Raw genomic sequence first — 23,223 nt, 5'->3', positions numbered from 1 at the left:
GTTGCTTATTGTGCTGAATATTTTACATTTCACATCTTAAGATCTAATCTCAAACCAGGAGGTGGCCTTTATGGGCCACATCAGATGGTTCTATAGCCTTCTGGACTTCAAGGGACCAAGCAATGGACAGCACCAGCAGGACACCAGAGACAGGGATGAGAATTGCAGTAATGATAATTGTAACACTGAATCCCTCACAGCAAGATAATCTTGGGCTAGCTATGTCATCCAATAGGAAATCACTCTTCTCAAAGTAGCATGCTCTGCACATCTTTTTCTGGGTACAGTGACCACTCTATTCTCTCATCTTTTTAATCCCATTGTCAATAGTATCCTCTTTTCTGCGTAAGTGTGGTGATAGCACCATCCTGGTACGTAACTCCAGTTTACTGAACTCTCCATTGTGGTTTCTCCGATATCTGATCCACATCTTATAAGTAGTCCCTTTGTAAATAAACCTTTTTCAAATTATTTTACATTGAATGTGCTATGTATTTCCTCGAAGGACCCTAAAAATTACTCATGTATAACAAATATCACTGGGAGAAGAATGAATCAAGTCAAAGCAATCTAGCATCCTGTCAGAAGAAAGTACTCTGATTTTGCATAGCATATTACAATATCCAAAACTTTAGTGACTACAAGTTGAATTTAAATCCTACTGACATCTAAGAACAATAACAAGAAAAGCAAGATATTGAAGTGTAACATATAAGTGGCAGTTTGCTTACATTTTCATAACTGGATCAACTGAATATCAAGACCTTACATTTGAAGTTTGCTTAACAGATATTCAGTATATAATAATATAAATATCTGTCAGATCCATTTGTAGTTACCAGGATCTTCCTTAGATTATGTCCATGCAGAGGACTATTTGACTTTTTTTCAGACAGCATAGGGGAAGAGAGGAGCTAGAAATGTAAAGTTGGTAACTTAGGATGCCATCCTTGTTGGTCTGGCATAATGAAACTTGGTCTACTGTGCTCATTTTAAGGCGTAATAGTTAGTGATGAATTCTGAAACTAGCAAGATGATCCACAATAGGTAAGATAAAGGATTATTAAAATGCAGATAGAGACAATTTAATGACTCTGAGTTATTAAAGTAGAGATATTAGGGGAAGTTTAATGATGATTCTAAATATGTATAATGCATTTATATAATAAGTACCAGAGTTGTTAAAAGTTTTCACTAAGATTAAGACTAGAATGAGAATGGGTTTAGATTGAAATCAGGAATCCAACAATATGTTGGCTATAATGAGTGGCTAGACATTGGGTTGAATTACTAAGACTACTTACAGATGTAAAGTTATTCAAGACTACTCAATAGTCTTGAATAGAAGTCTATTCAAAGCCTAACTGCAAATATACACAACAGTAAAGGCATAAGTAACTAAGGCAGCCATGATAAAATAGCAATTTCTGTCATTCACAAAACATCCTTCTTCCAATATATGAATTAAACTGTAAGTTATTGCTTATAAAGTTAAGTTATAACATGTGTACATGTACTCAGAGAGATTGTAGAATAGCCTTTATTGAGATGGCTGAAATTAGGCTAATCCCAATGTATAATACAGTTTGGTCACCCTGCCTAGAGATAAAAAGATGAATCATGATGTTTACACCTCGAGGACTCTATGATTCATTAATGATTATCTAAAGTGTCATCCAGAGAACAAATACAGCATGTGACTGCATACATATGTCAATAAAGGTCAGGACAATGGCACATCTCCAAGCTAAGTTACTCTCCAAAAACAAGATGAACTCAAACACATCAGCTTTTCTCAGTTATGACTCTACTAATCAATTTGGATTGACTAGCTTCTATGTATCCAATTCCCTGCTGGAGATAATGAGAAAAACAGAAATATTATCTTAAAATATTTACTCTCTGGATGAAAAATTATAACATAAGCCAAGACTAACCAAGTATTTTTAAATAGTGTGACATAGTTTTGTAGAAATTCAGGAATGGTAGAATTTTGTTAAATTAATGATAATAATAACAACAATAATAGTTAATTCATACGGATAGCCTACAATGCCAAGCATATAGTAATCATCATTTACCATTAGTTATGATTACTGTGTTCCATGCACTGTGATAAAAATTAACTTTGCCATTTCATAATAATAATCACATAAACTAGGTATTACTAATGACAAAAAGTCAACAATATATCATACATGTATGAATAAACAAGTGAAGAAGTAAGTGAAAAAAACTGGGGCTCTGAAAGTTTAAATAACTTGCCTAAGTTCATGAGACAGAAAGATTTGAAACTTAAGCTAAATCTGAAAATATGAGCAGATCTCAGGCTAGAAAGGAAGAGAGAAATACCAAGCATGGGGACTGGAAAGAGGAAAGGTACAGAAGCAGAATAAGCCTGCATGTTAATGAGAAAAAGAGACAGTCTGACGACGACAGAGTGATGTATTAGAGAGTACATCTTATAGAATGGGGACAGTACACTTACTTGCGGTCTAGGAAGAAGAGTCTGGATGCGATGTAACAATGTAGATATGACTGTAAACAGAATGACATGAGGAAAGTGTTGTTTAATAAAGGTGTAAACAGGAAACATTAAGCAGTGCAGATCTGAGAGAAAAAAATCTATCATTAACAGAGGAAGCATTTGTAACAGTCTAAACTAGAATTATGAGGATCTGCATTTTGGCAGTTGATTGAAAGGGAGATAAAGAAGAAATGATGAATATAAGATATTTTGAAAGAAAATATGATTATAGAAGTGAAGGGAAAAGACAAAGCAATGAAGAAGCCCATGTTTAGTGGGAAAGTATATCAAATGATAGTTTCACTAAAAGAAAAATAGATACAGAATATAGTGTTTTTCTTTACTAAAAGATAAATAGAAATAGATAAGAGTTGGAAAAAAGAAAAAAATTACATGAGTTTGAGGTGACACTCTTATCTCCAAATGTAGATATTCTATGCATTGGTGAAAAGATTGAACTAGGATACAGGTGCAAAATCTGGCTTTGAGATGCAGAGTTTTACATCATGGTATGAAAAAGAGGTGAGGCACTTAAGGCCAATATAATAGGCACAACTGATGAAGAAGAGGAACCAAGTTCAAGTTGTGATTCTGAAATTTAACTAGAAGAAGTCACTTAACATCTCTGAAACTCAGTTATTCCATGTTTAATGGAGAAGATAGTGTCTACTTCACACACTTTGTTTTGAGCAAACAAAATGAAAGGGCCTTGCAAAATATAAAGCTATATAAATTAAGATATTGTGATGTAGGACGGGCGTGGTGGCTCAAGCCTGTAATCCCAGCACTTTGGGAGGCCGAGGCGGGCGGATCATGAGATCAGGAGATCGCGACCTTCCTGGCTAACACGGTGAAACCCCGTCTCTACTAAAAATACTAAAAATTAGCCGGGCGTGGTGGCGGGCACCTGTAGTCCCAGCTACTCGGGAGGCTGAGGCAGGAGAATGGCGTGAACCCCGGAGGCGGAGCTTGCAGTGAGCCGAGATCGCGCCACTGCACTGCAGCCTGGGCGACAGAGTGAGACTCCGTCTCAGGGAAAAAAAAAAAAAAGATATTGTGATGTAAAGTCGTGAGAATAGGAGGTTGGAAATTTTAAACTACGTATTTCTTAAGGGTTTCCAAGTTGAGACTTTAGCCTTCTTCCCTTGATCGAAGATTCACATTTTGCTGTGCCATGAAGTGGATAACTCATTATTATAAGCAAACATTAGAAGGCTGATTGGCCTGTCTGCTTCTGAAACACAGTAAAAATAATACTGAAATCTTTCTAAATCTTGGAAAAAGTCTTTGAATAATCATCTTTAAGTTTTGCTTAGTTGAAGCAATATAATTTTAACCAGCAAAAAAGGAATAAATCAGGAAAATCTCCAATTCAGAAGTTATTTTTCTTATGGCATACTTATGGGTAAACAAGCATGTTAAATATTGCTTATACTTATTCTGTATTATTACAGTTTTCAACCTTGAAATTGCATAATACTAACTTATAAAATGAAACATTTAGACACATTGGTTTAAGGATACATAATAATCCATTCTTAATTTTTATTTTACTTTTTAAAGTTACTATTTGCACTGAAATAAATGATACCGCTTTAGGAAAAGAAATCAAAACATAGATGCCTGAGCAGAGTAAAAATTCTTAGAGAAGCAGGACTATGCATATTTTGTGTCTTTAGACTATGTTTAGAGTATCAATATTTCATTGGTAAAGATTGAGCTGAAAAATATTTGTATCTACTTTATCCATTTTGCTTGGATGAGACATGTGCATCTTGATATTTCTTAAGGATATTACATCTCAAGTTTGGTTACATAATAAGAAATTGCCTAATATAAATTCAAACTAACTTGTGATTACATTTTCACTTGCTTTTTTTTTTTTCTTTATTTTTGGTATGCTAGTCGAGGTGTAAGCTTTTTATTATAAATGTCACAGATGTCACTTTTCCTCTTCCCAAAGGCATTTGAAAGAAAATAAGGAAATTATCTCAGTTTTCACTAGTATGCTTGAGTGTCCCTAGCACAGGGACAATTTCTTGATTCAGCTTTGCATCCCAGCACCTTGGACAGTGCCAGGCTCAAAATTGGCTTTTAATACCTATTTTGGAACATGAATGATTTTATCGTGATATCATATTTGTTTTATATGTCTCTAAAGATAAGAATCACCAGAGCTTGAGCATGTTTTTATTTTGCTGTAATAATTGCTTTTATGCAAACTACTCCTAAGTTGTTTTTATTTCACTTTTAATGCAAGATCAACACTTAGAAAATTGAATCTCTTAAGCTAAAATTCATGTTAGCACAAAAAGTTATTATTATTTCAAGATATCTTCTTCCTTTTACTTACAAAATCACCATATAAATGTAAGACAAATTAAATTTTAAAATGCCCTTTCAAAAGCAGTGCTTACTTTTATTCTCATATTCAAGCTCACAAAGGAATTCTTAGAGGTAGAAGGGAGGCTCCCATGACCCCCGCCCCCCACTCAAAGAAGAGACTGAAAAGAAAAAGAGAAAATTTCACTTCATTTTTAAAAATATTATTACTGTGAAACAGTATGGGTTAGTGTAAATTGTAAAGACATGTATATTCTAAACTCCTCTTTTTAAATGAATTCCCTTTTAGGCTGATATAATATATTCTTCCTGGTTTCTGTTATTGTTCGCATGCACTACTATAAAGATTATGGATCCCAGCAATTACTCCTTATTTTCACGGTAGAAACCGGCACTCAATAGAAAACAGGAAAATGTACTGAGGGCAAACCGTTCTGTAAAGGATCTCTGTGGGCCGATATTTATTTCGGTTTGCACTAAATTAGTCGTCGCTTCGCAAGAACCCTTTGTCTGTGGGACGGTGGGTCCCATCATGGCAACCATTATCTATTCGTGGAAACGACATCTGATGACTCCGCCCGGGCTGGGGGTGGGGAGGGAGCACCGCGTGGAGAGCTCGACTGAGAATTAAAGTGAGTGAACAAAGAGAACTCCCAGCAGCCGCCCGCCAGCTGCATCAGGAGATGTTAGTCACGCCCGGAAGGCTGTTCGAGTCCGCCTCCTTGGAAAAGAAGCTCAAGTAAATAATTGATGGAGATTGACCGAACCCAGGACAAAGCTTTGCAGGAAACCAGTGCATCCGTGTTCGAGCAGTTTTGGAATCCTCTGCCAAGTACGGGATAAGAGAATAGAGCAAGGAGTTTGAGCGCTGCTGTCAATCTTCCATCTCGGGCGTGGCTCTGGCCTTTTTGTCTCTTTATCCCGCCACTCCCCACCCCTGTTCCCCGTCCCCCTCCCCGCCTTCTTCTCTTTCCTCTTGAAAGTAACCTCTCTTTGGTTATTTCTACCCTATCGTCCCTTGCAATCCCGCCCTCTCTCCTGCCCAGTTCGGTGAGGTCAGCTCATGAATATCTCTGCACTTCCTGGGAAGCGTGTGGCCCAGCTTGGTACCTCGCGTGTTAGCCTGCTGAGAGCTGCAGCTCCAGCCCAGCCGCGGACCGTCGGGAAGTCACCGGCTCTGGGGGCAGCTGAATCTTGACGTTACCGCCATTGTTTGGAGAAATCGAGTGGGTGTGGAACTGCGGCGAGCGAACCCAAAGTCATGCTCAGCCGGAAAGTCGCATACAATAATACGAAGTTGAACTTTCCTCGGCGCAGAAAGGCACAATAATAAACCCTGAGATCCCCGGAATATCAGAAGGAAAGTGCTGTTGATTTGTTCAACTACTTGGAAACCTCGCCTCTGCTGAGAAGTGAGCAAGTTCTGGATTTCTAAAGGGTTGGGGATGAATGATGGGGTGGGTTAGCAGGTGGATAAAACTTGAGATTAAAAGTGTTGGTCTAAGCCGTGCCGGGGTTGGTTGGGTGATAATTTTCACCGGGAAAGCCTTGAAGAGATGCAGCATCTTGTCACTTTGTGGGAACCACGTGACAGCAGCCGGATACCTTTGATTGTGGAGCCCAGTTACTGGAACACAAGCTTTCGCCTGGGTTAATGCTGTCTGGGGGCTGAGTTTAAACATTGGCTTCTCAGCTCTGGAATTATTCTGCCTGATTAAAAATAAAAATAAGTTTGCATTGGCAATATAAGTTAGTTAGATAGCCCATGTTAGTGCCACCCATGATGATAAACTAGGCCAGACATTCTAGTAGTATCGTGGCTGGGAGAGAAGATGTAGAAAACTAGTTGGTGGGCAGTTTTCCCCTGATGTCTTCTTTGTTCACCTTTATATTTCAAAGTGAGTTGGAAGGAGGTGCCAGAAACAGAAAGGGAGGTGGATTAGGAAACCTTCGGTAATATTTCTTTATAAAATGAGGAATTGCTGCATGCTAAGTTGTGATGATAACAATAGATGTTAACAAGAATAATGCAAGTAAAATAACTGGCAGTAAAGTAATCTCCTCTCTGTATAGGACGAATATTTTTAAAGCAGAAATTTATGCCTAGTCATGCCCCTTTCAGTGCTTTAGACAGAAATAATTTTAAGGAAAAGACAACTAATTGACTAGCTGCCTGGATCCCTAGGGAGAGGAACCCATGAGGCAGTAGCTTGCTATTTTTCAGATTAAAGAAGCTAGTGACGGATTTATCTTGGAAATATACATACTGGAAATTGATCTTACCACCATGAGGGAAGATGCACCAGCCTTCTGGGTTCTGTCTCAGAATTGCTACATAGGAGAAAATGGGCACTTTAAAAAGTACAACTTTTGTTTATGATATGAAATGTAAGAAGATGGCTAAGAATGAAAATATTTTCTATCTAGCAATTACGCTTCAAACTAAAGTGATTCCTAAGACTACAAAATTGGGTAAGCATAGGAAAATTCATCACCAGAAACTTAGGAAACTGCAGAACTGACCACAACTTTTCCAAATGTATTTTATAAATTATTTCCCAAAAGGGAAAAAATACGCTTTGGGGTTGCTAATAACTAACCCATATAGACAATTCTTAATGCTATTATTTTCTTGAAACTGAGATTGATTTAAAGGCATTCATTATTTATATTTTCTTTTAGTTCTATTATAAAGGAAGTTGGGTGCATTTTCCCAAAAACAACATTAAGGGTCGGAGCTGCCTGGGGAAAGTGTCATTTATCAATAGAAAATTTTCTCTAGGAGCCCTACATCATAACCCTTTTCCTCCAATTGAACTTGGGAATACTAATTAAATGAAAACTTTCTCCACTAAACTAGGCTTTACATATGGATTTGATGGTGAGAAAAGCCAAAGTTGTAAAAGCAGAGAGTTGACAACTCTAATATATGGACATCTTTTCTTTCTGAAGCTTCTTTTCCACTTTATCCTCTTTTCTTTCTATATCTCCCTTCCCATCAATTCCTGTCTGACTCTGTATCTCACCATTTCCAAAGGCTGCTACCATGAGAATGTAAGGTTCAGCTGCTTTCAGATCCGTCATTTTGCTGAGGTGGGGTGAGATGGAGACAGCGCCACCCTGGGCAAAATGAGAATTCACAGCCCTCCATCCTATTCCTAAAGACAGCCGTGCATCCTATTCCTAAAGTCAAAGCTTCTATTAAGCGTCTTCCAAATCTCGTCATTTTCTGAGGACTTCTCTTGTAGAGTAATATCACCCTTTGCTCTGCAACAACGCAGACATGCTGTGTTCTTCTCTCCTTTTGTTTCTGTCCCAGCTTAGGAACGAAGGTTGGCGGCGGTGAAGACGGAAGAGGATGATCTAGTAATGGGCTCTTCCAAATCGCATCTGGTAGGTTCTTCTTAGCCATGAGTCAGCCACCAACCGGGGGCGCTGCCCCTGCCACAGCAGCAGCTTCTCCCGCCGCTGCAGCCACTGAGGCTCGTCTGCACCCGGAGGGCAGCAGCAAAAAGCAGCAGCGAGCTCAGTCACCCGCTAGACCGAGGGACAGTTCGCTGCGACAGACAATCCCGGCCACCCGGTCCCCAGTGGGGGCCGGCACTAAACTCAATTCTGTTCGGCAGCAGCAGCTGCAGCAGCAGCAACAGCAGGGTAACAAGACCGGGAGCCGCACGGGGCCGCCCGCCAGCGTCCGAGGAGGCGGAGGTGGGGCCGAGAAGGCGACGCCCCTGGCGCCCAAAGGGGCCGCTCCGGGAGCTGTCCAGCCCGTGGCTGGTGCTGAAGCGGCCCCCGCCGCGACCCTGGCCGCTTTGGGCGGCAGGAGGCCCGGACCGCCCGAGGAGCCGCCTCGGGAGCTAGAGTCCGTGCCCTCGAAACTCGGGGAACCCCCTCCACTCGGAGAAGGGGGAGGAGGGGGCGGGGAAGGAGGAGGAGCCGGCGGCGGCTCCGGGGAAAGGGAGGGGGGCGCTCCGCAGCCGCCGCCGCCCAGGGGCTGGCGAGGGAAAGGCGTACGCGCTCAGCAGAGGGGCGGCAGCGGCGGGGAGGGGGCCTCTCCTTCTCCATCCTCCTCTTCTGCGGGCAAAACCCCAGGACCCGGCAGCAGAAACTCCGGAAGCGGCGTTGCGGGGGGCGGCAGCGGTGGTGGAGGGAGCTACTGGAAGGAAGGATGTCTGCAGTCTGAGCTCATCCAGTTCCATCTCAAGAAGGAGCGGGCGGCAGCGGCGGCGGCCGCGGCTCAGATGCACACTAAGAACGGCGGCGGCAGCAGTAGCCGCAGCTCCCCGGTCTCTGGCCCCCCTGCCATTTGCGAGACCCTGGCCGTCCCCTCCGCCTCCCCAATGGCGGCGGCGGCGGAGGGCCCCCAGCAGAGCGCAGAGGGCAGCGCGAGCGGCGGGGGCATGCAGGCGGCAGCGCCCCCTTCGTCGCAGCCGCACCCGCAGCAGCTCCAAGAGCAGGAAGAAATGCAGGAGGAGATGGAGAAGCTGCGAGAGGAAAACGAGACTCTCAAGGTGAGGAGGGTGGGGGGACCCTGCTGGGGGATGGGAAGAGTGGGCCTGGGAGGATTAGGGCGTGTCCCGGCGGGGATGAGAGGCTGCTAACCTGTTAGGGAGCCTTGAAGAGGGAGGAGAACAAGAAAGGAGGGAGGGGGTTTCCTAGGCCTTGTCTGAATTTGAATCTGCTCTCAGTAACGCGAGGTTTTCATTTAAATTCAAATCTGGGCCTCCGTTTCTCTAATTATAATGGTTTGTCACACTTCATCCTGGAGAGAGGTAGAGTAAGAGAATGAGAGAGGGCCTAAAGTGGGCCTTTTTCCCCAGTTTCCTCTTCTATACTCAGCTCCTTGTCACTCCTGTCTCGTGGACAGAGGGCAATTAAAGCTGAGAATTTGGAATTGGAATGGGGTGTGCACGGTGTGTGTCGGAAGGGCTGGAAGCGAGTTTGATTTTGACACGCGGCCTGTCACCGCCTCAGAACGAGATCGATGAGCTGAGAACCGAGATGGACGAGATGAGGGACACTTTCTTCGAGGAGGATGCCTGTCAACTGCAGGAAATGCGCCACGAGTTGGAGAGAGCCAACAAAAACTGCCGGATCCTGCAGTACCGCCTCCGCAAAGCCGAGCGCAAAAGGCTCCGCTACGCCCAGACCGGGGAAATCGACGGGGAGCTGTTGCGCAGCCTGGAGCAGGACCTCAAGGTCTGCGGCGCGGGGGCTCAATGGCGCGCGGCAGGGGCGGCGGGTGGGGACTTTGGCCAAGGGCTCTTTAGGCTGAGATAGTCTTCAGTGGCGACTGGCAAGGAGCCTTAGGGATACAGTTTCGTAGCGCTAACCACAAAATACAAGGGTCTCAGAAGGGAGAGAACTGGCAGGTGGCTCTAAAGAGTGCAGAGTGTGTGGAGGGCCTGGCAGCAAACGAGCTAAGTGTGCTCTCCTGGGAGCAACGGTGGCTCTTCAAGAGGTGATGAGAAGAAGGCTCCCTTCTGGGCAGAAGCAAGGGCGTGGCAGAGCGCAGGCTCTAGCCTTTGATCTGCCCTTCAGTCTGTCTACTGAGAGAAGGCCGGTGGAATCCGGCAGTCAGGAGCTGCACTAAAAGGACTCCTCTGGGGGAGTTGAAACCCAAAATAGGAACTGCACTGGGAAGATACTAGAGTTAAGATTTCTTTCAGCAAGTGTCCACTCCACCTCCTTCTTCCAGGACTTCTTCCTTTCTGCACTTGCCACTTAGGTGACTCCGAGGAAAAACAAAAAACAAAACAAAACAAAAACAAAAACCAGCTAACCAACTTGCAGCCTGTTTGGTGTGAGGTAAATGAAATAATCTCATTTTTTAAAAAATGCAATTGTTTCTTCAGAATTTCTTCCAGTGGAAAAATCTCAACCTTGAAGTGCATTTTCTAGACAGGTGTGGTCTCCAGTTCAGTTTGACTGTAGGCAGATTCATTGACAATGCAAACTAGATATTAACTTAATCTCCTTGCACAACCAAATAAGTATACTGTTCATTGCATTAACTTCATTAAGATTTAAAGATCACGTGTAATCTTTGTTTTAAAGAAAGCTATGTGTAAACATTTTATGAAAGACGTATTACTTTTTTTCTTAACATTTATTGAGTGCTTAGTATGTGCTAAGCACTGTGGCAAACACTGTTACATACATTATTATTTCATTTAATTCTCAAGGGAAAAATAATCCTACAATGTAGGGATTATTAAGGCACCAGTTTACAGGTGCAGAAGCTACACCTTTTACAGAGGTTAAGTGCCCAGGCCTGGAAAACAGCTAATAGGTGCCAGACTCACTCTCCACTCAGTCCCAGATCACAACCTGTGTCCTAAGCCTCTATACCAGACTGCTCCACTTTTCCTCCAAACCCTAGAATTTCCAGGATAATCTCAAAATATGAGGCAAAAATGCACAGTCATTCAAAAAATAATAATCTCAAGGACTAAAACTTTTCTAAGATTAAGCAACTGGAATTCTAGTTATAAGATTGAAATTCAAGCCCAACCCACTACTTGTAAAAACTTCAATTTTTCATTCTTTAACATAGATTATAATGGAAACATCTACCTCATAGTTTTGTTGAAGTAAAGGAGATTTGTGAAATTTCTCTACATGTGATAAAATGCAATAGAACATTTGTTACCACAGAGTAGTGCAGAAGTTAAGGGAACAAAATTTAGAGCCAGATTGCCAGGCCTCTTAGCCCAGCAGTGTCTACTCATTAGCTGTGTGACCTTGACGTCTCTGAGACTCAGTTTACTCATCTACAAAATAGAAGTAATAATAGTACCTATCTCATGGGATTTTTGTAGGGTTAAATGATTGATATATGTGAATGGCTTATATGTATAGTTTGTGGAATAATGCCTGGCACATGGTAAACGCCATATAAATATTGGGTTTTAATGCTTTCAATAGGAATACAATTTTAGCCCTTATTATATTGTCATTAATTATATTTTATTGTTACAAACACCTTAATTCAGGTTGCAAAGGATGTATCTGTGAGACTTCACCATGAATTAGAAAATGTGGAAGAAAAGAGAACAACAACAGAAGATGAAAATGAGAAACTGAGGCAACAGCTCATAGAAGTTGAAATTGCAAAGCAAGCTTTACAGAATGAACTGGAAAAAATGAAAGAGGTTAGTATTTGATTATTTCATGGTGTACTATGTATTTTTAGCCCTTTAAAAAAGAATCCCAAGGACTAATATGACTGTTAAAAAATTTCTTTTATGATTGCAGGACAATTTTTTACTCTTACCCAAATAGTAAAAAATACATGATTTCATACTAATAAATGAGTAGCAGCAAAAGATTCTGACCTAAACACGGTATCTAACTCGACATGTACGAGCTTTGACTGATCTCTGTGTTTCATCTCTGTGTCTTCTAAATGTATGTTAATTAAATAAATGCCACAGCATACTAAATGCAAAGAGTGTCAAAAGTGTGAAGGAATGAGCCTTGTGATAGTTTAGGGGAATAATTAGCCCCATGAGATTACTTACTATTGAGTTCATAGAACCATGAATTTTTAGGATGGAAAAGACTCTAAGGTCCATTTGATCTAATTCATTCCTTGCTTGAAGTCTCTCTATAGCAAAGCCAGCCCTTCCCACAATGTTCTAATGCTTAGAATATCACCAGTGACTATCCCTGAAGATCTTTCACAGCAGCCAATTGTATCATATCATAGCTCTGTTTAAAGATTTTCCTTTTTTTTTTACATGATATGTATTTAATTGCAACTTGAGCCAGCTCATCTGAGTTATACCCTTTAGGGTAGAAGAGTCAAAGTTCTCCTTCATGTCAGCTATTTGAAGATTCCAAATGTATTTACCATGAGTCTTCTAAAAGAACAGAATCAAGATAAAGAAATGGAGGAGAAAAGAGACAGAAACATCTATCAAGAAATGATTAGCGGCTGGGCGTGGTGGCTCACGCCTGTAATCCTAGCACTTTGGGAGGCCGAGGCGGGCAGATCACGAGGTCAGGAGATCGAGACCATCCTGGCTAACACAGTGAAAGCCCGTCTGTACTAAAAATACAAAAAATTAGCCGGGCAAGGTGGTGGGCGCCTGTAGTCCCAGCTACTCGGGAGGCTGAGGCAGGAGAATGGCATGAACCCCAGGGGGACAGCGAGACTCTGTCTCAAAAAAAAAAAAAAAAAAAAAAAGAAATGATTAGCTTTAAGATAAATAACAATTTAATTAGAATTAAATTATACTTTTCTTTGATAGCTACCTGAACATGTACAATGCAACTTGTGAAAACTACCATTGAGAAATAGCAAATGCACAAGTTGTCTTCTGAAAAATTTCCTCTGCTTGGATAAGCAGAATTCTAAAGAAAATTCTAATCTTTCCACAGACTGAGGTATTGACCCACCTGTCATTGCTGTGCTTATCTCAAAATGTTACAAAAATATAGTGCAAATAACAGTGCAAATATCAACAGTCTGATTAGGACTTCGCAGAATACAGTTTCAGTGGAGTAAACTATTTTTTGTGACCTGTTTACTTATATTATCCTGACTTTAAACATTTTTAGCATAAGAAAATAGTAAAAAATATTTTAGTGATATGAAATTCTTGTCTACCAGCTAGGAGTCGCTCTGTGCTATAGTAGAAAAATATGGAGACAGGGAGCTGTGTGATCTATTTTCACCAGTAACTGGGTGACTTTAAAAGGCCTGTAACTTGTACTTGTCTACTTTTATCCAGTTCTACACTGAAAGGTTGTTTTTGATGATTCTCAACATCTTTTTCTGGTATGTAAGACTTTTCTCCTGAAATTCAGAACATTGCCATTTAAGGAATGGCAAAGATTTTTTCCCTAAAGTTAAGAGATCAAATATGAAATTAATGTAGATATAAGTATATATTTCTTCAACAATAATGTACAGTTGAAGGTATGTCAAAAAATGACTTTCATTTATAGAAAAAAAAGTAAAGTAGGTAACTGTATTAGTTCTCTAGAGTAGCTGTAACAAAATACCAAAAACTGGGTGGCTTAAACAGCAAAAAAATGTGTTGTCTCACAGTTCTGCAGTCTAGAAATCCGGAATCACGGTGTTAGTAGGGCTGGTTCTTTCTGAGGGCTGTGAAGGCAGGATATGTTCCAGGCCTCCCTCTATGGCTTGTAGATGGCCATCTTCATGGTCACATGGCATTCTCCCTGTAGCTCTGTTTCCAGACTTCCCCTTTTTGTAAGGATATCAGTAATATTAGATTAGGGTCTTCCCTAAGGACCTCATTTGACCTGCCTGGGCTCAAGCTATTCTCCCACCTCTGCCTCCCTAAGAGCTGGGATTACAGGCATGAGCCATCACAGCCGACCCTCATTTTAATTTCATTACCTCTGTAAATACCTCTGTCTCCAAATGAGATTTCATCCTGAGCAACTGGGGGTTAGAACTTCAATATATGAATTTGACAGGGAGGGTAGAAGGAGAGAACAGAATTCAACCCACAGCAGCAACAATCTAATAGCTTCCTGTGAGCAAGCAAAGAGAAATTTCATTGTCACTCTCATAGGCTCCATTCCCTATTCATACGTTACTTGTGCTCTCTCATATGCCTTGAATGTTTTAAATTGTAAACATTCAAGTACAAACAAACTTCGCTTGATTACCAGAGATAAAAAAGAAATGCCTTGTAATTTGGTGTCATGTGAATGTTTTAAGTGGATACCTGAAAAATTGTACTTAAGAATGGCAGAAGAGCTTTCTGATTTTCATTTTACTTCCATTAAAGGGGAAGATATGCATAGACTGTCTATCCATTAGCCAGAACGATGGGACCTCTCCCATCTTAAAATAAAAGCCAAAATAATCTGGCCACCAGGAGGAAAGGGTAGAGCTTGGGACCGTCCTCAGGAGATTGTAAAGATGCATTTCCTTCATTCTTTTGCTCACACTCTTCCCTGTGACTATTTCCTCCTTCAGGGCTCTAATTCTGGGTTGGGAGAATGCTGTTCAGCACCAAGCAGTGTGGGTATATATGTTCATACCAAAGGGGCAATTTAATTCTTGGACTTATAAAACACCAAATGTCAATGCCTGATTAGGGAATACAACAATAAAAGTAAAAATAATTTAGGAGTATATATGGAGAACATCAGCCTTTAAAGTAATCTTTTATTAGGAAAATGGCATTCATGATTTGAGAAGATGGAAGGTGGTGGGGACAGAAATAGAAAAAACAGGAAGGGAGAAAGAGTGGAAGATAAAGATCTGGAGGATACTAAATATAATAAAGGAAAACCAAATAATATTCTGGTAGGGGTGCTGTATAATTATCCATTTGAGGTTGACCTTCATAGTGTTCAGAAAAATGTCAGAAATAGAAAAAGTAGTTTAACAATATGTTTAGAAATCAGAAATATTTCATTCAGATAAGATTTTTGCAATGGTAATTTTATGATGCTCTAAGACAGTAAATATTAAAACGGAGCTGCAATTACTCTGTGGATAAGGGTTGTAAGTTACTCCTTGGATGACTTGCAAAAACTTCAGTTAACCCTCTGCTTCACTGGTTGTAAAATGAAAACATATTCAAGCCCTTGGTGAATGTTAACCAACTTGGTTAATTTGGTGGGTGATGAATTGTCATCCCTTCGTGTCATTCTTTTAAAGGAGAAAAGTAGAACCAGACCAAGCTCTCCATTAAGAGAAAAGACACTAGTTATAAAGTTAAAAAATCATAGAATATACTTGAGAGAAGCAATCTTCCAATTCCAAGATTCTAGATCTTTATATGGAGTCATATAGATGTTGAACAGCACCATTGGGACCAATAGACCATCTGCTACAGTTTAGAACCGTTTGCTAAAAATTTAATTAGCTTCAAGGGTATTGACCAGTTGCTCTCAGGACTGGTGGCTGCACAAGGTCTTGTGCACCTCCTCACATCTATCTGTCTATCTTCTCCCCCTGAGAGGATGGAGTAGGCACCTGGGAGTAAGAAGAATTGAGTAGAGGCAGGATGGAGGTAATTAGCTGCATCTATTGCATCTCATTGCTTGTATTGAAATAGCTGATGTTTGACCAACTGCAAAAAAGAGGGACCTCTTCGAATGCTGCCTTCGAATCTTAATAGCATTTTCATCCCAATTATAAAACATTGATTGCTACCAGCACTATGCTTTCTTGCTGTAGAAGAATGCCTTTACCTTTCTGTAACCTGTAGAAAATGGCATTCTATCTTTCAACATTGCAAATGATCAAAGAGACAGAGGTTTTTAATTAAAGTTATGTCATGTAAACAACAACTAGCTCTTTGAACGCCAGAATGGGTTCATACACAAATAGGATAAAGTGAGGTTGTGGAGGAGGCTTTGGACAATGCATTCTCTGTGAGAGGTGAGTTTTTGCTCCAGTTAAATTGAGGATCACTGTCTGTCATGAGGTTCTGCTGCTGTAGCAGTGAACTTTATTTTCAAAGCTTTGAAACTCCTTGTAATCATCAAGAGAAGAAGGGTCATCTGGTGTCACTTTTAAGGTCTGGTGCTTGTTGAAGTGTTGATAAGAGACATTTGAGCAAAGAATTCACCAACACAGGAGCAAAGAAAAATAGTAAGATGACGATCATGAGAACTGTTTATCAGATCTTTTTTCTTTTCAGAATCTGTACTCCTTATATTGTCTCATACCTCACCCATGCACAAGATTCTTAAAAGAAAATAATTTTCTTAACTTTTCCCAGTCTTTGCTCCAAAGGGTTCTTAACTGGCCTACTGAAATAGCACCATCTATCTTGGACTTTTATTTTTTGTGCACTTGGTATAATAGATCTTATCTATTACAATGAACTTTCATTCTGGAACACAAAAATAATTAGTACTATAAATTTTAACAGCGTCTCTGTTTTTCTTGTTTTATAGAGTCCCTTGAGAGTATATCTGTATACCCAGATTCTCTTTACAAATGGAACATTTTAATAGGCAAATTCTGTACTATATATTCAGAATTACCTATTTATTTTCTTATATAAAATAAAGAACTGATCATAGCTACACTTGGTTCTAATAGGGAATGTTTACCTGAATAATAAAATGTGAAAAAGAAATGTTTAGTGATAAATCAGCAAAGAAGCATTCCAAGAGACAGTTTAATGGGGCATTTCTTGCAAATATTTTCCCCTGGTTCTGGTAGTTTACTTAACATTTTAAAATAAAACAGTAGTCATTGATATTTTAAAATGAAATGGCCACACATATATTTAGATGCATCAATTAAACATTATTATTTTAGTCATATCTTCTCAGAGCCAATAGTTTGTTGAATAACATGGGCAGGAATAAGAGACTAAATTTAAAAAAAGGAAGAGTGTGTCAGGTAAGCATAGAAAAGCTTTTCTTCCAGGAAGTTGCCATGTGTTATGAATGCATTTTTTTCTTTTCTTTTTTTTTTTTTGAGACGTAGTATTGCTCTGTCGCCCAGGCTGGAGTGCAGTGGCACAATCTCGGCTCACTGCAAGCTCTACCTCCCGGGTTCACGCCATTCTCCTGCCTCAGCCTCCCCAGCAGCTGGGACTACAGGCACACGCTGCCACGCCCGGCTAATTTTTCGTATTTTTAGTAGAGACAGGGTTTCACTGTGGTAGCCAGGATGGTCTCAATCTCCTGACCTTGTGATCTGCCCACCTCGGCCTATGAATGCATTTTTAAAGATGTATTTATGTAGGCATTATAAATTTTATTGGATTTTTAAATGAAATTAGATATACAGTTCCATGTACTCTGAAGTGATCTTTAATATTCAGTTACATGTAAATGACTCTTTTACCCAGATGCCAAGCCCCCATTAGAAGCAAAGTAGTACACAGATCAGAAATTGGTGGATTATTTTTGTGCAATATAATGAGCTTTTATTATAAATTTCAAATTTCTTATTTACATAAAAATACAGGACAGCATGACACACCCCCACGTTGTTGATCAGATTCCAGTTCCTTTCTTGGCTGATATTTTGCACTTCATATTATTGAAACTGTAAAGTGCTGAACAAATACAGGTTTTTACCTGATTAAGCATCTCCTATTGAGTACATTTCCAGTTCCCATCTAAAATATCTATTAATTTTGATATGTGCAACGTAATGGGCTTCCTTAAAATTGTTTAATACATGTATATTTAAATTTTTGCATAAGAGTTAAGTCTCCAACCCTGAACTCTTTGAGGCCAGTTTAACTTGGTCCAAGGGCTCAAGGCTGAACTTTGAGTGACCCACCTCTGTGAGATTAGCAATTTATCCATGTTAAGTATCTCTATGGAAGTATATTACTTATATAGTTACTGAAGTGCTGTTTACTTCTCTGACTTCTGTATCCAACCTACCTTAAAAGGGGATTTGAGGCCGGGCGTGGTGGCTCATGCCTGTAATCTCAGCACTTTGGGAGGCCGAAGTGGGTGGATCATGATGTCAGGAGATCGAGACCATCCTGGCTAACACGGTGAAACCTCTGTCTCTACTAAAAATACAAAAAATTAGCCGGGCGTGGTGGTGAGCTCCTGTAGTCCCAGCTACTCGGGAGGCTGAGGCAGGAGAATGGCATGAACCCGAGAGGTGGAGCTTGCAGTGAGCCAAGATCGCCGCTGCACTCCAGCCTGAGCGACAGAGCGAGTCTCCGTATCAAACAAAATAAATAAATAAAGACGGGGGCGGGGGATTTGAAATGGTTCACAATAAAGCCATAAAACTATTGAAATAAGGGTTTTTAAATTAGGTAAAAACGCTGGGAAGATGAAGAAAAACTTAATCCAAGGGATGTACATTTTTATGAAACAGCTCTGAGTTTAGTATCACTCAAGGCTGGGGACCAAATATTGAAAGAAATCATTTCCTAGCTGTGACCAGATACAGAAGCAACACTGAGTTTTATGTGAGGCCTCTGGGGCAATCATGAAGAAAATCAATATAGTACAACAAAAAGTTGCAGTTATACACAGACTCTACATGCAACCATCATGGACAAATGAGTCTTCTAAATACTTGACAGGTCTTTTCTATGGAATCAACAAATTATGAGTTAAAATTTTACAGAAAAGATAATAGTCATTTTTTCATTAGCCATGAATTTGAGTGTGATTGTTAGAAAGTACACATATAATGGAGTCTAGAAACTAGCTTTGAGACCTCATCTGTCTTTCCCTATGACCTTGAGCAAATAACTTAAAATTTATAGGCCTCAGTTTTTAATATGTAAATGCAGAAATTAAACTGAGTGCTCCTGAAGCTTCCTATAAATATATCATTTTCTACTTTGTTAGTTATCCATCTCTGTTCTCCCTGAAAGTTTCATAGGTATAAAATTCAGTTTCATTACTACTATTTAAATACTATAATTAGTTTTTCATATAGTCAGTTAACAGCTATTTCTTGAATGCCTGGTGTAGTGTGGCCATGTAGATAACACAGAGGATATAAAGATACAGATGGCAAAGCGTTGTATTAAACTCCAAGTTTGCACCCACTGAAGGTCCCTACTGAAAGTTTTTTTCCAGATACATATTTTTTAATTTAAAAAAATGGACATTTGAGGAACATGTGTCTTTTTTTGTTTTTTAACTTTTAAGTTTAGGGGTACAAGTGTAAGTTTGTTACATAGGTAAACTTGTGTCATGGAGGTTTGTTGCACAGATTATTTCATCACTCAGGTGTTAAGCCTAGTGCCCATTAATTATTTTTCCTGAATCCTCTCCCTCCTCCCACCCTCCATCCTCTGAAAAACCCCAATGAATGTTGTTCCCCTCCATGTGTCAAGGTATTCTCATCATTTAGCGCCCACTTGTAAGTGAGAACACGCAGTATTTGGTTGTCTGTTCCTGTGTTAGTTTGCTAAGGATAACGGCCTCCAGCTCCATTCATGTCCCTGCAAAGGATGTGATCTGTTTCTTTTTATGGCTGCATAGTATTCCATGGTGTACAGGTACCACATTTTTCTTTATCCAGTCTATAACTGATAGGCATTTAGGTTGATTCCATTTTTAACACAGGAAGTAAGACCCACAGTTATCTCTCTCTTGCTACTCAGCATTCAGCGCCTGTGTCAGCGCTGTAGAAATTACAACTGAAGACCTGATATGTGGGAATGAGTACAAGTTGAACCTCCCTAATAATCCAGCGATGCCTTTTGATGTGGCCTTGGCTCTACACTCTAGGAAGCTACAAAGACCATGTGGTAACAAAAGAATTCATCATCTATTCCAGTAAATAAACCAGGGTGTTGAATGATGACCCCTAAACATTCTAATTTCTGCAGAAAGTCTTGAGGTGGGGTTTTTAACCATATGATTCTTAGAATGAAATCTGCCCCTGCTTCCTGCCCCTGGAAGGCTGCCAGGCTCTCACCGCAGAATGTGGCCAGTAACCAGCACTGATCCTCAGCTAAACATCCAAATGTTTGTATTTTGTTATTATTGAAATTTATTTTTATTCCCTATGACTTCTCTGATGTTTTTTAAAGTTGCAAGTCTTTATGTTTTCAAGAGCATAATAAAAAATTTTTTGAGATTACTTGGCCTTTCTGTGTGTGACAGACATCAACCTCATGCAGAAAAGACCTCAATTAACTCAATCCCTTCCTTAAGAGATTCTCAGGGCACAGTTTTAACTTAAATAGTCCATGTGGTGCATTCAGGTTTTGGGACAGTAATAAACGACACTATTCTCCACCACCCCCCTCTACCATGGCCACCCTTGGCTGCCTGTGAATGGCCTTGCTCCCAGTAGTGGCAGAAATAACATCTTATTTCTGTCTCAGCCTTTTACATAAAAATAAAAACATATTAACTTGGACCTGACTTTCACTTAGCAACTATTTATGAAGCATATATATAATATGTATAAGGAATAACAGATAATGTCACAAGGTGGGTAGTCATTGCCCACAAGTTAATTATTTTCCAATAGGAAAGACAGCCTCATACAGGTTGTACTTCGACTATAGCTGCACATACACATTACTATACCAAATACTTCTCATGAAGTCCTCACAAGACCAACCAGACTGTGAGTTCTAAGAGGACAAGAGCCCCTCTTGTGTTGGTCCCTGTGGCACCCTCAGCATCTAGTTCAGTACCCAGCATATACGCAATGAGACTACCTTCTTCTGTAATATTACAATAATTATTTTTTACTTGATTTGTATGTAACTTTTTCCTGCTGAAACTGTTTACAGTTTCCTGACTGTAAACTCCTTGAGACTAAAGACTGAGTCCATGTTATTAAGACTGAGTCCATCTTATTAACTGTGTCCACAACAACCAAAAGAGAACAGGGCACAAAGTTGATAAACAGTAAGTAATTTCGAAAAGAGAATAAATGGTAATTAAGCAAGGTGTTTCATGTCAGATTTTGCAGAAAGAAAAAAAAAAGTGGCTGTGAACCAGGGCTCTTTCCATGGTGATTAGTGCAGTGCAAACACGATGAAAAGAAAGTAGATGGGTAACTCCAGCCTCACCCACTTCCAGAAATAGAGGTCTCCCAAGACCTTACTACCTTCTAGAAACTTCTAGCACTTTACTTTGCATCTCTCAAATTCCATTTATCCTCCAGAAACAGGTCTTCCCTGAAACAAGGTGCCACTGGATTCTTGAGAAAGGGAATGGGGACAGGAACCCAAGAACAAGAAGACAACTCTGACATCTTGGGCATCAGCTCTGCAGTTTAACTTCTTTGTGCTTTGGTGAAAAAATGTAAAATGCGGGTTTAAGGAGAGAGAAGACTGCAGATCCTGTCACTCCCAAAGACTATCCGTTGGAATTTGCTTTATATCTTCAATGTCTGAGATAATGGATTTAGCAGCTAATTTGGCTGGAGACATATGGAAAATTACCCCAGGGCTGCAGTGGCTCAGTAGCCACCAATGTTGAGTGCTAATTACATGCCAGTGGCTGAACTAGATAGTTTATGTATAATTATGTTGTTAATAGCCTCATTTTAGAGATGAAGACTCTAAGGCTCAGAGAGGTTAATGTCACCAGTTAGCAGGCCAGGCCCACACCCACGTCTGTCTGCCTCCAACACGTGGTCTCCAGTCATCAGTGCTGTGTGGCCTCACTGCAAGGACTCAGGCTGCCCCTCCACTGCCACTTTCATGTTCTTCCTGACCCACAAATAACCTACCCTCTTTAGGGAACCTCAGTACTCCTAGAATCTATAATCCTCTATAATACTTTAGGGTCTATCAGAGAATGTTTTGAGTAAACACTGAGAGAAGACTTCCAAGGTGGCTGTAGGGAAAAATCTATTTTATCTCACAGAAAAGGAATCTTTGGAGCAAAAACTAGAAACATAGGGCTAGAAAAATGTTTTCAGGTCTGTCAATTCTATCTCACTTTTTACAAATGTAATAGCTATGTTACTTCAGATAAGTCACGTAATAGCTGACTCAATTTAATCACCTTTTAAAGGAAAATAAATATTTTTCCTACCCAGTCTATTCACAAGGGTAACATGAGATAACATATGTGAAGGTGCTTTATAAATTGTATGGTACCATATCAGATGTTATTGTTATTATTATCACGTAGCTGTAGGTTAGCTGATTAAGACAGTTCCTAGAAAGAATTTTGAAGTCCATCAGAATAAAATTTTAGAGCTATCTAGGACTCCAACTTTTTCTACAGAACTTTGAAATGCTTTTGCTTTCCATTTTTTCATGAATGTCTATTACTCTCTGAAATTCCCCTTTAAATCTCACTTCATTATGAAGCCATGCTAACTTCTTCCATCTGACCCTTTGCCTCTTCCACTAGGCCTGTATTTAGTCCTTACTGCTTCAGGATCCATTAGCTCACATTTGCAAATGTTTTGATGGACAGGGAGATAATCCGGCTGCATTACCTGCCACTGCATTCATCAACAGGGCAACAGTGCTGACTATGTTGATTTGTCCTGTTAAATATCTCTCTTCTACCTTACTGCTAGATAAATATGCTTCCTAAAAAGAAACAGAGTAGCAGAGAAAGAAGAACTGTTCTTTGATCAAAAGTGGTCAAGCACAAGATGATTTAGTTTGCATTGTAGTTTTTATTGACTCCACAGCTAAATTTAATGTTCTCTGAATTTAAGAATTATATTTCTATTTAATTCACTTACACACACAGTGACACATATAAAAATTATCAATAAATGTTTGGGCAAGAGAAGAGGTTTAGAAAGATAAGATTGCTGTCATAGGAGCTCATCTTTAGCTTCTTAAATTATAATTTACTCAGTTCTTTTGTTTCCAAATACTTGTGATATTACTTTTGAATAAATATAATGTCCAATTTTACTGTATATTGGAAATTATTTTCCAAATTAAAATTTCAGTTAGACTTGACTGAATTTG

At 39.9% G+C, this 23,223-nt stretch overlaps 1 protein-coding gene across 1 annotated transcript in view; it reads left to right on the top strand.

Annotated features, from left to right (window-relative positions):
• Positions 1-5,280: 5,280 nt before the first annotated feature.
• Positions 5,281-23,223, top strand: part of SOGA3 (SOGA family member 3) — a 47,363-nt gene continuing 29,420 nt past the window's right edge. The window contains exons 1-4 of the mRNA XM_032158659.2: positions 5,281-6,282; positions 8,190-9,381; positions 9,845-10,069; positions 11,866-12,024. Coding sequence (XP_032014550.1) covers positions 8,281-9,381; positions 9,845-10,069; positions 11,866-12,024 — 1,485 coding nt within the window. The 5' untranslated portion in view covers positions 5,281-6,282; positions 8,190-8,280. The remainder of the gene's footprint in view (positions 6,283-8,189; positions 9,382-9,844; positions 10,070-11,865; positions 12,025-23,223) is intronic.

This window comes from Hylobates moloch, unplaced genomic scaffold (assembly GCF_009828535.3).
Source record: "Hylobates moloch isolate HMO894 unplaced genomic scaffold, HMol_V3 SCAFFOLD_2, whole genome shotgun sequence".
In the NCBI taxonomy this organism is placed as follows: Eukaryota; Metazoa; Chordata; class Mammalia; order Primates; family Hylobatidae; genus Hylobates; species Hylobates moloch.
The sequence above is the reverse complement of the archived record's forward strand: the minus strand, read 5'-3'. Positions and strand labels throughout refer to the sequence as shown.